Source organism: Protobothrops mucrosquamatus, unplaced genomic scaffold (assembly GCF_001527695.2).
Source record: "Protobothrops mucrosquamatus isolate PMUCROS unplaced genomic scaffold, P.Mucros_1.0 scaffold1933, whole genome shotgun sequence".
NCBI classification, from domain to species: Eukaryota; Metazoa; Chordata; class Lepidosauria; order Squamata; family Viperidae; genus Protobothrops; species Protobothrops mucrosquamatus.
The window spans coordinates 288,491-302,584 of NW_015388054.1; the positions used below are offsets into that span (position 1 = coordinate 288,491).

Consider the following 14,094-nt stretch of genomic DNA (forward strand, 5'->3'; position numbering starts at 1 on the left):
TAACATTTGCAAAATTGAGTACTGTGCTCAGAATTATGGCTAATCTATGCTTTGTCCACACATTTCCCTGCTTTTTAATATCCAGTATTCTGGGATCACTGAGCAGTTAAGTTCTTATTCTATAACAAATCAGTTTACTACTGCATTTATCCCATTTTCCTGGTTCACACAATACATTGAATCACATACGGACCAATTGCACTAATGTTTGCATAAAACCGTAGGCTATTAAAAAGCTATAATTGAAATTAACCAAGCTTAGTGTAATGTAATGTAATCACAAGGATTTGTTTAACTGAATTGGTTAGCTTTATAAAATTCATGTCTTAAGGTCTTTGAGAGGTGTTGCTCTCTCTATTCAGCCACTATGAAACATACTATTGGCAGAATTATGAGAATGGCCTTCTTGGTATCTGCTCTAAGTTTTAGAAGTCCCTGTGAGGAAGATCACGCTAGTTTCATATATGTTATCTTTTTGCTAAAAGCTAATGTATTTAATTAGACAAGCCTTGAAATTTAGACTGACTTTTGATGAAGCAGATTTTAATGGTGTTATGTAATTTATTTCAGTCTTAAGCACATTTTAAGCAGAAAAACAAAAAGCAAGATACCACTGCATGTCGCATAGTGCATGTGAGAATAACATCTCTATTAAGTAAAATAGCAACCATATATTTTTTCCAATTTTAAATGTAAGTAAGAGCAACTATTTGAAAATCATTGGTGGCTGGCTCCCTAGCAGTTTATGTACTGGGAAATGTCATCTTCCATGAATGGGAGACGGGAGTTGTCAGGAATTTGTGGCACAAACTACTGTGGTGGGGCCATGATACTAGTATTCACCTTGGAGGAATTCATGATCTGAGGATAAAGGACATCAACATCAGTCTGTTGTCATGGTTCATTTGCTGGAATTCACAATCAGCACCACTCTCCATAGGGGGATTGGTCTGCTTTAAGCACCTTCTGGATCCACTTTATTTCCAATGGGCACTTAGGGAATTTCCCAGCAACCATGCAGATAACTCTTGGATAGATTGGCTGAACTCTGGAGGATAAAGATAGGCAGGGCTTTTAATGGGGTTGCTCTGAAGTGGCCTGACTCTGTTGCTGATCCAAGAGGGTCTTTTCCAAATACCGGGGGTCTTTACGCGGGAGAGCACTGGAAGAGAAGATGACTAAAATATGATCAGACATAGGCATGAGCCCACATTTGTGCCTATTCTGTGACACTAAGAGCAGTGAAATATTAGTACTTTTCCATGGTTACTACATTCTCAAAGGACCATCTAGCAGCATTAATGACATGACTTGCCTGAGCAATTTGCTAAGCATTTTGAAGATACTATCTCTTGAAGTAAACGAAGCTGGGACCACCCAATAAATATTAGAATTCTCTTGATATCAAATTGTGAAAGCTTGATAGCTTTTCTCTCTCCCTTTTATACTCTGGATCAGTCTGAATTTCTTCCTTGCCCTTTCCTATCTTACTGGGCTAAGCTGATGTTTTTATAATATAGTAGGTGTTGCATATTTTCTTCCAGACCATCTGCATCCTTCTCTATACTCTTATACTGGATCTGAGTTGGATGGTAGATGGGCAGATACTGATGAGATGATAGAAATAATGTCTTGCCAAGTAATTTGAGACTTTTCAAGCCTGTGACACCTGAGGAAGTTGACAGTATCCTCTGTAGCTCAGCCACCTGCAAGTTAGAGCCTTGCTCTTCTTGGATAATACAAGCAGCCATAGAGGACACAAAAGGGCAAAGATCAAAGAGGTGATAAATATGTCTTTGGAGGAAAGACATGGCCTTGAAGGAGGTAGTTAAATGTCCCTTAAAAATTTATCTTTGACCCATCCATCTTGGGGAACTGTTAGCCAGTCTCCAACCTGCTACTTTTGAATAAGTTGTTGCGATGATAGTTGTGTTCCGGCTATAGAGTATCCTAGCTGAGATGGATTATCTCAGTCTCTCTTAATCAGGATTTATACACTGGTAATTTTTTTTTAAAAAATATTAAAACTTACATTATAGGGATAAAACTAATACAAACTATAAAAAGGAAAAACGAAAAGATAAACATGCAAAGAAAAAAAATGAAGTAAAAAGAGAAAGAATCAAAATAATGTCCCCCTTTATAAAGGATAAACAACTTTAACAACTTATTACCATCTCTTAAAGTATAACAATCTCTTCATCCTGCATCTCATCACATTCTCTGTACATCTTTAAAATATCACCCATCCTAATTAGCAAAAGTCCAGTAATGGTTACCAAAAATTACAGTATATTCTTTTTTTAACTTGATCGAATAAAGTGATTAAATCCCTTCCTTTTATGTTTATATCTCATTTTCTATATTTGATCAAATTCCCAAGCTTCATTGTTCCAATCTAATCAATATTCAATTTATTGCAGTCATAGACCAGTATAAATAATAAATAAAATAAAATTTAAGACGTTCAACATTTAATATGCTAACCGAGACCTGTAGAGCCTGAGATGTAATCTTTGGATTTTTTACAGTTTCTCTGAGCATTGCACGGTCTGAATTTGGGGTGAATTTGCTGAGACATACAGTGCTGGGAGGATTGGCAACTGTCTTGAATGTTTTCCACTTGCGAATAATCTTCCTCACTGTCGAATGATGGACTTTAAATTATTTGGAAATGGCCTTATAGCCCTTCCCAGACTGATGGGCAGCAACAGTAGCTTCTCTAAGATCATTGCTGGTGTCTTTCCTCTTTGACATTATATTAACATATACCTCAATGCTGGAGACCAGTGAAGTCCTAAAACTTCAGCTTTTATAGAGGTAATTACACTTGCTGTTGATCAGTTGAGAAACTTTCTGGTGGCTGGGTAACTGTGTAAGCTTTCTGATGGTTTCTAACTATGTAAGGTAGCTGGCAGTGGTGACAGTATATCTATTGCGTACTGGTGACAGGAAGGTTGGAGCCTTCCCTAGATCTGCTTGCCTCTCTGCATCCTTTAATCTTTGCTTCAGGGTTTGTTTCGCCTGATCATTATCCATGTTAAGAATTGTAGGGGGAGAGTAGCCTGGATTTCAAAGATTAGATTCAACAGCCTTGATCCAGGGGGACTGAAAACTGTCTTCAAGAATTAATGGTGCTAAGCCTTGAGGATAGAAGTTGAGTTTTAAGGAAAGGGTTATAGAAGGCTAGACACACTGTTGACTCAAGTTTTATCATACTTATCTCCACTCGTAGATGTGCATTTGAGATACAGCGTGATATCTGGAGAGCTGCTCTTATGAATTTGGATTGTACCCTTTCCAGAGAGGTGAAACACGAGCCTGCGGGATGAGGTACAAACAGAATCCCATAAAGAAGCTGAGCCTGAAAGAGCTTCAGTGAGGTTGGAACAATGTTCTGTCTTGGATCAGAAAAAATTAAGGGTGGCATTAGCAGATCTTTGTCCAGGAGCAGTAGCATATTCACAGTGGGCTTTCATTGAGCCAGTGGTTAGTGGTTAGGGACTCTAGAAAGTCTGGAACTTTGTTTGTCTTACTGAGTCTTAATTTATCTAAATCTAAATCTGAATAATGAATATAAAATATTTTACTTTGCTGATATGGCTCTACCACTCTGAACTAGAATTTTCCTACATGTTCATAATTTTTAAAGAGATTTAATAGGGATTGTAATACTGAAGGGTGATACAGATTTTCTTTTATTTGTGCATATACCTTCAAATAATTTGATTATAGTAAATGGTATGTGCAGTTTGGAGGGATTTTTTTGCTGCACAAAAACTAATATGCAAAACAGTTTTAAGACACAGGATTGCCAGTCTTGCATAAGGCAATATGGCTGAAAGGCTAGCACACATCTGGTTAGAGCAATGTTCTTTCCAGTACCACTTGAGAAATTATCTCTAATACCTGACTGGGCAAGATGCTTATCAAATAATAAATAGCATATATTATTCTGATTTAGGCAAAGTGCCTAGCAGGTAGCAACACATTCAGAGTAATGTGAGAGACATACTGGTAAGTATCCATCCATCTGTAAAATTAGAATGGCTACCATGTCAAATAAATGCATAACATTGTAATGCAGCTTAACCTCTTTGTCCTCTCAAATGACGTAGAACTGGATATAAACAATCTGTTGCTTAATACTGCAACTACAAGGTTTTTCTTTTACTGTCTGGCAATCAAAAAATACAACCAGAAGTTTCATTTGAAAAGGACAAATGCGGTGGTTCTAATTAAAATGTAACTTTTATCATTTGGATGGTGCTGTTTTAATACATTTTACTGCTATTTTAATATGGATGTTTTTTCAAGTAGAAATGATTCTCTGCCAGTAGGGAGATTGTAAAAATGGTTTTGCTAATCTTAGTTGTAAAAGTCTTCAACCATTCAAAGGTGTAAAAATGGTTTTGAAACATATCTGAAAATGCATATAGGATACTGAAAGGGAAAGTGGAGATTTATCTTGGGATGCGCAAAACATTTTGTCTTTTCAGTCCCAAAATGGGCCACCTGAATGTTCCAGAAGTGATCAACTGAGAAACGGGCATTAACAGAAAAGGACCGTTTTAAAGTTGGATCATATCCAAAGCACATAAAATAGAAGTACCTTTCAAAGTTGGAACACTTCCAAAACAGAATGACTCATTTCGAAGTTTGAACCGCCTATTTCAGGGACACAATTCAGGGACACATAACAGAATATTGTAAACTTCCTTGAGATTCATAGCCCCAAGTGGTTGTTTATGTCTAATAATTAAAATTTTTAGAGGATCTGATCTAAAATATATAGAAAAATATACCTAAGAATAATCTATGTACAATAAGAATAACCTGGCAGATGTATCTAATGAGGGTTCTTATAGTATTCAAATACTCTAATAAGGTTAGAAAATGAACATTATTTCAGCAACCCTAAACGGTAGTGACTTTATGAATTTATTATTAATTTAAATTGTTGCAATTATTTTTATGAATAAACATACATTGGTATGATTAATATTTTTAAAAATCTTGCAGGTTTTCCCATTTTGTGAACAATTTTGTATAAAAGAACATTTTTGAAGCAGTTCTATATGTCTACTCTCCATGATGACTTATATGAGAATGCTACGGCGCTTCATAATGAAACAGTTTTCCCAGAAGAAACTTTGGAAGTTTACATTCGTTATTTTTGTCTTCTTAATAATTTTGGTTTTGTTACAACGAGAAGTAGGTGTCCAAGAATTTAATGAGGAACCTGGAGTGCCATCTCATGATGAAAAGAAAACTGTATTAGATCTAGTGTTAAATGCTGTGAACAACATTAAAGCTGCAAAACCAAAAATGCAAATTAAAGCACCTCTTAGGCAGACTCATAATGCTGAACAGAAGCATTGTTTACCAGGATATTACACAGCTGCTGAATTGACTCCTTACCTTGACCGTCCCCCTCAGGACCCTAATACTCCAGGGGCTTCTGGTAAAGCATTCAAAATCATCAATTTAAGCCCAGATGAACGGAAAGAGAAAGAGCATGGTGAAGAAAAGCATTGTTTTAATGCATTTGCCAGTGATAGGATTTCTTTACATCGAGATCTAGGACCAGACACACGACCTCCTGAGTACGTTGAAATGTATTTGGATCTAAGAACAAATATTCTAGTTTTTGATTAAAAATATGTAAAATATTGAAAAAGGGTATCTTGAGCTTCTATTTCTGTATTAAGATGTGAACTGTGACTACTGTTATTATAGCTTCCTCCAAGCCACATCATCCTTGTGGAAATAAGATTGGCCCCCATCTTGACACTCCTTCAGTCTTTCTGAAGACATGATTTTGCCAGTGGGCCTGGGGACCCCATGGTGATACGGGGTCATCAAGTGATTGGTTTGATTGTTGTCGCCAGGAGGGTGTGGGTTTATTAGATTTTGTATTGGGATTTTATTTTTGTAAGTCGTCTGGTGTTACTGTGAATGAGTAGGATGGCTATAAAAATTTCTTAATAATAAATAAATAAATAACATAATTGCTAATTCTTACATCTGTAGGTATAGCATACAGATACATACCTACATTTGAAATAGTTGATGATAGCAAATCATGCATCTAAAAGAAATCTTGAAAAATTTATATGGGGTTGGAGCACTTCCAATACATTGATTAAACTCTTAATGCAATTTTCCAGCAGTAGATTTTTTTTTATTTTAAACTTGTTTATTTTAAATTTGAATAGTTTGCTAATTATGATGCAGGTTTGTGGGCAATTATTCCAAATCTTTATATTCCCTCATAATGTCAATCTTATAAGGTGGATTAGATAGGAAATTTGACCAGATGAGCTTATTCTACTTTATTGTAGCTTATATTAGTAGAATCTTGCATGTCTGAAAGTATAGATCTCATCCCAAGAAATTCGTAAAGGCTTCTTCTGTACCGCTTACCCCACCTAATTTACAGCTGTAGACTAAGCTGTCTCTTATCTGAGCATTCCCTAGACAGCATCTCTGGGCCCAGTCTCTCAAGGTCATTTCCACATACCATTACACACAATGTGATACAGAGTTTATCACTTTATTGTTTTAAATGAGATTCTTAGAAAACACCTGTGCCATGTTACTTTTGTTAGGGTTTTTTAAAGTAATGATTAAATAGTTTTACCATACGTGCAAAGCTCATTGATCGTGTTTTATCGATGCCATGAGTATCAAGATCTGACATTTCTGATTCAATTTTTTCCTATAAACTATGGTTTTATCCTCCAGATGTATTGAACAGAAATTTAAGCGCTGTCCTCCACTGCCTACTACAAGTGTTATCATAGTGTTTCACAATGAAGCATGGTCAACTCTTCTGAGAACAGTTTATAGTGTGATGTATACTTCCCCTGCAATATTACTGAAGGAAATACTTTTGGTAGATGATGCCAGTGTGGACGGTAAGATGCTGTCTCTAAACTATAGATTACTTTCAGATTTGGTTTTTACTAATTAATACGGTATATCCTGAAAATATACACATTTTTCTTTCTTTAATAAAGAAGGGACAGCCCTTTCAAGGGATGAAATATTCACCTCCCATATACTATACAAACAATCACATAGAGCAGTGATGGCGAACCTTTTAGAGACTGAGTGCCCAAACTGCAACCCAAAACCCACTTATGCATCGTCGAGTGCCGGGTGGGTGTGGCCCATTGGCTGGGCGTGGCCCATTGGGTGAGTGTTGCTGCGGTGGTAACGGCAGACTGGATGGGACTAAAAAGTTCAATCAATCAATTCCAACTTTGCAAGATCTTTTTTTTTCCGCAAGAAGTTGAAATTGACTGATTGAACCTTTTTTTTTTTTTTTTGCACACAGTGGTGGAGGCCTAAAGCGAAAAGGTTTTATAAAACCCAGCTGAAGGCCTAGGACTGGGGCGACGGTGCATGTGCCCACAGAGAGGGCTCTGAGTGCCGCCTCTGGCACCCGTGCCATAGGTTCGCCACCACTGACATAGAGATAGTCCTTGACTTAGGACCATTTGTTTAGCAACTGATTGAAATTACAACAATGATGAAAAAAGAGACTTAGACTAGTCTTAGCACAACTGTTGCAGCATTCCCACAGTCGTGTGATCAAAATTGGAGCGCTTGGCAGCCTGTGGTTTGCAGGGTCCTGAGGTCACATGATCACCATTTGTAACCTTCCCAGGCAACTTTTTATAAGAAAAATCAATGGGGGAAACGGGATTTGCTTATCAACATTAGTGATTTGCTTAATGAATGTGGTGTTTTACTTAACAACTTTGGCAAAAGAGGTGGTAAAATTGGGCAGAACTCACTTAATGATCACCTCGCTTACTGATTGAAGTTCCAGTCCAAACGGTAGTTGTAAGTTGAAGTCTACCTGTACAATGTAGGTACATCCACATATGCTTTTAAGCTGAATTAGTTTGCATGCACTTTCTTTTTGGCTCAGTTCAATCTAAGTCAAATTATGGTTAAGATTATTTTACATCTAGATCTCAATTGCTCAAGCTAGAATTGGAAATGTGCCAAATTATTTTAGCAGTATAGTTGGACTAGTTGGTTTTATGCAATGCTTGATGTGATGCTAAACCTGATAAATTACTGTCAAACTATTGCTCTGTCTTAAAGGGTTGTTACACTATAAAGCAGGAACACTTTTTCTAATGAAGTTCCTTGGTGATGGAAAATAAAGGAGGAGGAATTCTAAATCATATGTAGATAGCGTTACATTGAGAAGTCTAAAGATGGATGTATCTGAATTAAGTCACGGACTTTCTTTGCATGCTACATTTACTAAGATTCATGTTAAAAGAATACGGTGCATCAATTCATCCTGGTAGTTCTTCCCCTACAGTGGCCATTACTGGCTGTTTTAGGACTTAACAAATTGTTGAAATACAGGATGCACATTCTTTTTACCCTCACCTAACCAGTAACTGAAGCCATTCAAGCAATTGTGGGGAGGCTCAGTACTACAAACAAGAGAAGGATGGGCATATATGTGCAACAAGTTATTTATCTTGGTTCTGAGCTAACCAGCAATATCTTTTTTGTTGTCAAAGGGGAAAACTAGCTGATATTACATGCTTAATCATATACGTAGTAGAATATGGCGTAGAATGTGCCCCTTTGTCTTGTTAATCAGTAAGTATTTTCCCAGTATATCAGTTGTCCATTTTCAACTTTTCCTTCTGTCTTCTAAAAGCCTCTTTCTGATTAGAACAGCTCATCTTGTTGCTGATTGTTCCTATTGCATGACACTGCCACAACCATTCATGCAATTGAGTAATATTCTAAAAGTGCCTGTGGGTAGTCCATTGTGATCTAAAATTATCATTTTCGATTGTGTATATATAGGACTTGTGGGAATGTTATTGCCCTGAATGAATGATAAATGTGATACACATTTTTACGTAGATCGTAAGGCTGATTCCTGCTACCTGTCAGAGGTACTGGATCATTATAAGAAATTCATATAATTCATATTGAAAACAGATTTTTTTTAAACAATATTCTCCATCAACAACTTATTCTCTTTAAAGCATTGGTCATAGTCTCTTAAATCAGGATGAGCTAACCTTTAATTTTTCTTTTAAAATGTAACACTTGTCTATAACAATATTCAGTTATAAAGTGCTTGATTATAAAGCCAAATTGGTTTAAATGATACAAAATAACATTCATTTGATTCCAACTAAATATATGGATCACTTTTTCCAAAAGCACAAAAATTTGCCAAAGCTTAACTTTGTTAGTAGATATTAGCAATTACAGTTTTGCTGAATTAAGGTGATACTTGTTTGGTCACTTTTTCATCTTTTAGTAATGAGATGATAAGGAAGCTTTTAGAACTGTAACTACGGTCATTGAAAAATTACATTATTTTTGGTTTTCTTCACTGAAGAACTGATCCTAATAAATAAATTTTAACATTATTTTTGTTGAAGGTATAGAAAATAACTTGTTTTCTTTTCAGACTACTTGCAGGATAAACTAGATGAGTATGTGAAACAATTCCAAATAGTTAAAGTTGTCCGACAAAAGGAAAGAAAGGGGCTTATCACTGCTCGGTTGTTAGGTGCTTCAGTAGCTACCGGAGAAACCCTGACTTTTTTGGATGCACACTGTAAGTATGTCTAGATAGTTCACTGAGCACCGAGTAACTTGAGACATATTATCCTATTTTGTCACTGAATTTCTATCAAATCTAAAATTAGGATGCACTGATTTAGGGAAGCTACTATAGCTCATTTCAGATCAAATTACTTCTGGTGAGCTCTTTTCCAGATTGGAATCGATATTCTGAGGTCAAGGGGTTTGAACCGCAAAACATGTTGCATGTCTCTCAAGGAATAATAATATGAAAAATATACTAACATACAATAAAATAAATGCATACTATGTGTGTGATTTTCTTTTGAATTATTTTTAATTTAATAGAAGCATTGCGGATGACATGTTTCATCTTGTTAGAGTAGGAAATAGTTTTTTGTTTCTTAAATACCTACTTGAGAATTCTCAAGTAGGTATTTAAATATATGGGGTTACATTACAAAACCTGGCATAAAATGGTTGGGATTTTTATAGTGTTATAGAGGAACTGAGAAAATAGAGAAGCTTTAGAATTCCATTCCCCCACTGCACCATTTAATACGCTATTTTTCAAACTTGAGAATATTGAGATATTGCCATCATAACTTATTATTTAGAAGTCCAGAACTTAAACAGTACATTTCTTAAAATTAGTAAAGAGAATTGAAGGCATATCTCAGCAGGATAAGTCTGGTGTTCAAAAGTATATTATTGTAAAACAGTATAATTCATAATTAGTTGCAGCACAAACGAAATTGGGAACTAAATGTAAAAGCAAGCAATTACTTCTAAGTAACTCCAAAATCCAGAACAGCTCACATACATTGATCCTATCTTACAGTTCAAGACTTGAAATAATTGAGTAATTCCAAATAAGTAAGTGAATTGTTGCCAGAGAATTGTTAGATAGAAATAGTGATTTGATAAAAATACTTATGAGCATGTGTATATTTTTTTTCTTTCACCCTGTCTTTATCCATTAGAATAAAACTAAAATCAGTGCCCAGTAAATGGTACTGTGGGTCTCCATGATTAGAAAACACAAGAGTGTTCTCTGCCCTTTTTCAGAACCACCCTTTGCCCTTTTTCTAACAACACCTAAATATGTCAAGTGCTGCTGTGACTGCTCACTGGTTAGAAGTGATTGTTCTATCGGGTCTTCTAAAACTTTTATGAACTCTGACCCAGGAGTACGTTTCCAGTCTCAGGATCTAGAAATATGGAAAGAAAAACATCTCTGAACTTACATGGAATACTTTTCTTTCCTTGAATAACAACAGGCTCCCAATTCCTTGCACATTTAAAATTCAAGAACAGTTTGCTTCCAAGCACCTGCAGAGCTTAGACTTTTCAAAAGAAAGGTTAAACCAATAAAATGTTATGGTATCAAAAATAAGTAAATATTGCCAGAATTTAAACAAAAACAACTAGCGATATTGCCAGAATTTGTTAAAGAACAAATTGAAGGCACACTTAGAAGTATACTGAATATACTGAGATTTAAGTTTATTTTTTTAAAAAAAGTGGGAAAGAATAGGATATCTTAACTAGGCCGAATACCGATTCCTAATTGGCTCAAGTACCAAAAAAGGAATAAAGTTCTGTTTTTCTTTATTATTTCTTCTTTCCTAGGTGTGATCACTAAATTTTAAACATTATATTTGAAAAGGCACTTTTAATTTAATGTTCCTCTCAGCTAATTCAAAATTCCTTCCAGTAAACAGGAGAAATTAAAAAAAAACCTAACCTGTTTAGAAGTTTTCTTTTGAGTACTTAGACTTTTGACAAGAGAGTTGAGTGTGAGGAAACAGAATTAATAACTGAATATTACTACTTTGCTTTCTTACCTTTATGTACAGTAGTAAGCAGAGGTTTTGTATTTCCATTTCTCAGGACTTAGACTTAGCTACTTATAAAATGTATAAGGCAAGAAAGATGAAAAAAAATGCAGCTGCTTCTTTAGAATTATTTTGTGAAATTTCCATAGGACAACTTTTTTTCCTGCAGTTGATGAATGTATATGCTGTTGAAAGAACTGCAGTTGAATAAGAAATTAGATTTCGCTGATTTCAGAGAAGCATCCAAGTTTATTCACAGATTTAGTTGACCATTTTCTTACATAAACTAAATTAAAGCAATATAAAAGAATCTAGAATTTGTCTACATCTGTTTAAATCTTTGTTCTTGCCCTTCTTTTTGCCTTTGTTTATATGTTGGCTGTTATTTACCAAAATAACTATTGAATTATGTTTGAAAACTGAAAAATACATTTAATATAAAATATAATAAAACAATATTTGTCTTATTCACAGGATTAATTAAAATTTTCAAGATTTTTTACAATATTTCTCTATATGGCTTCAGACACATTGAACTTTTTTTTTCTTTTGAATAATTATTAGGCTAGGAAAACTATTTAAAATTAATTATATTTTCCCTTGACAATACGTATTTAGTGTTATTTAATGATAATTGTCTGTAAACTGTAGAAGTATTTATGAAATTGATAAAAAAAGTGTCCTGTGGAACAGTTTTTAAAAATAATTTCCAGGGACTAAAATTATATTTATAGTTGAAGTGTATTTGAAATGTTCTTTCTTTTAGGTGAGTGTTTTTATGGATGGCTAGAACCTTTACTAGCCAGAATAGCTGAAAATGATACTTGTGTTGTAAGCCCTGATATTTCTTCTATTGACCTCAATACTTTTGAGTTTAATAAACCTTCTCCTTATGGTCAAAACCACAACAGAGGAAATTTTGACTGGAGTTTATCCTTTGGCTGGGAATCTCTTCCTGAACATGAAAACAAAAGAAGGAAAGATGAAACCTATCCTATTAAGTAAGTAATGAAACGTGAGTTATTCACTTTTTGTCATGCTTTTTTTGTGAATGAAATACAAAAGAACAAAAAGTTCTATGTTTTTATGTATCTGGCTATCCAGCTTTCATCTCTTGCACCCAAAGAAAGCCTGGTCCACTTAATGTGTGCAAAAATTAATATAAAATAAGTTCTATCCACTCAGTGTAAAAGTTGCATCAAAAATGAGATGGGTGGCAAATACATTTAATAAATAAATTAAAAGTGGTACATAACCGAATAGCTGCAATGCAAACTTTAAAAGAATTCCATGCTAATATTCCTAAGTGTGGAGCAAATTTCCTCAGGTTTTGTGAAGGAGATGGGAGAGATGTAATGTTTATTCAGCCCTGAGAAAGTAAGAAGAAGTATGAGAAAGTAACTCAGAACAGCCCCACCATGACCTTTTTGTCTTTAAAGCGGAGTGGTGAAGGTTTGGGACAAGGCTTTCTGCTAATAAATCCTACAACAATAAAATAGAATGCTGGAATCTCTGGAAAGCTCTTTCCTGACACTGCTTGAAAGGTCGGCCTATCTCAAAAGGCTGACACCTAGGATCAATAGTTTGATTAACTGTAAATGGGTTGTACATGGGGAAAGAGTTGATTTTAGAATTTTTAGAATATTATGGAATGCAGGCTAGATATAATTCATGAATGAAGATAAGTACACGTGTCCCAGGATACGGTTGCAGGATCCAATCTGTGTCAGTCACCGGAGCCAGAGGTTTAAACTTCCAAGCTTTTGGACTTGTGCTGGAGCCCATCCTCATGGGACTTTTCTCTCTCTCTTTCTTGAGAGAGAAGTTCCCTAAGGATGGGCTCCATCACAAGTCCAAAATCTTGGAAGACTAAACCTATGGTCCCAGTGACCAACCCAGATCGGATCCTATAATTCACTTGAAATCTACATTAGATTTTACTTTATTTCTTTGTAATGACTGACTTCTGAAAAGTTATTGAACTTGTCGACTTTTCAGTGATTTAATTTCACTGTAGCAATATTACTATATTAGGCTGGAAGAATGTCAAATCAAATAAGATTATTTACCCTCAGATATCAAAAGCCCCCATTTTTAACCCCAGGAAAACTCTTTTCTGTTTCTGATTTTGAAATGTATTACAGTATAAGTTCAGACAGCAGTCAAGTCATTTTCATAAATGTATGTTCCACTGCTGTTGATGTGTTGCTTCCGCTGACTTTGATATAGAATTATATTTAGTGATGTCATTTCACTGACATACTGTTCTGTTAGAATAGAATAAATCCCACTGCTCTTTCACACACACTCCAAATGTTCTTCAAGAAACTGGGATATGATTGCAAAAGAACAGAATTAGTAAGATATTTCATTGTATGATGGGTTTTGCACTTTTATAACATTGGCTATATTTGCTTGATGGTATTAGTTCAGTTGATCAGATTCATTTGAAGAAAGATAAGATTAAGGTCTTATATATATATATATGTAGGTCTTTAGTTATTCGGGTTTTCTCCCGCGTAGAATTAAACGTACCTTGGCGACGTTTCGACGAAGTCACATTCGTCATCTTCAGGCTGGTGTCTTCAGCTTCGTGCTTCTAAGAGTGGTGTGTGATCGCAGCTGTTTCTTCCTTTTAACTGCCAGTGGGGTTGGAGCTGATTGGGTGGGA

At 35.2% G+C, this 14,094-nt stretch overlaps 1 protein-coding gene across 1 annotated transcript in view; it reads left to right on the forward strand.

Moving 5' to 3' along the window:
• The window catches only part of GALNT3 (polypeptide N-acetylgalactosaminyltransferase 3), a 39,331-nt gene that overhangs the window by 2,954 nt on the left and 22,283 nt on the right, over positions 1–14,094 (forward strand). The window contains exons 2-7 of the mRNA XM_015823636.1: positions 3,236–3,383; positions 5,023–5,606; positions 6,748–6,920; positions 9,470–9,619; positions 12,190–12,424; positions 13,499–13,604. Of these exons, the coding sequence (XP_015679122.1) occupies positions 5,092–5,606; positions 6,748–6,920; positions 9,470–9,619; positions 12,190–12,424; positions 13,499–13,604 (1,179 nt within the window). The 5' untranslated portion in view covers positions 3,236–3,383; positions 5,023–5,091. The remainder of the gene's footprint in view (positions 1–3,235; positions 3,384–5,022; positions 5,607–6,747; positions 6,921–9,469; positions 9,620–12,189; positions 12,425–13,498; positions 13,605–14,094) is intronic.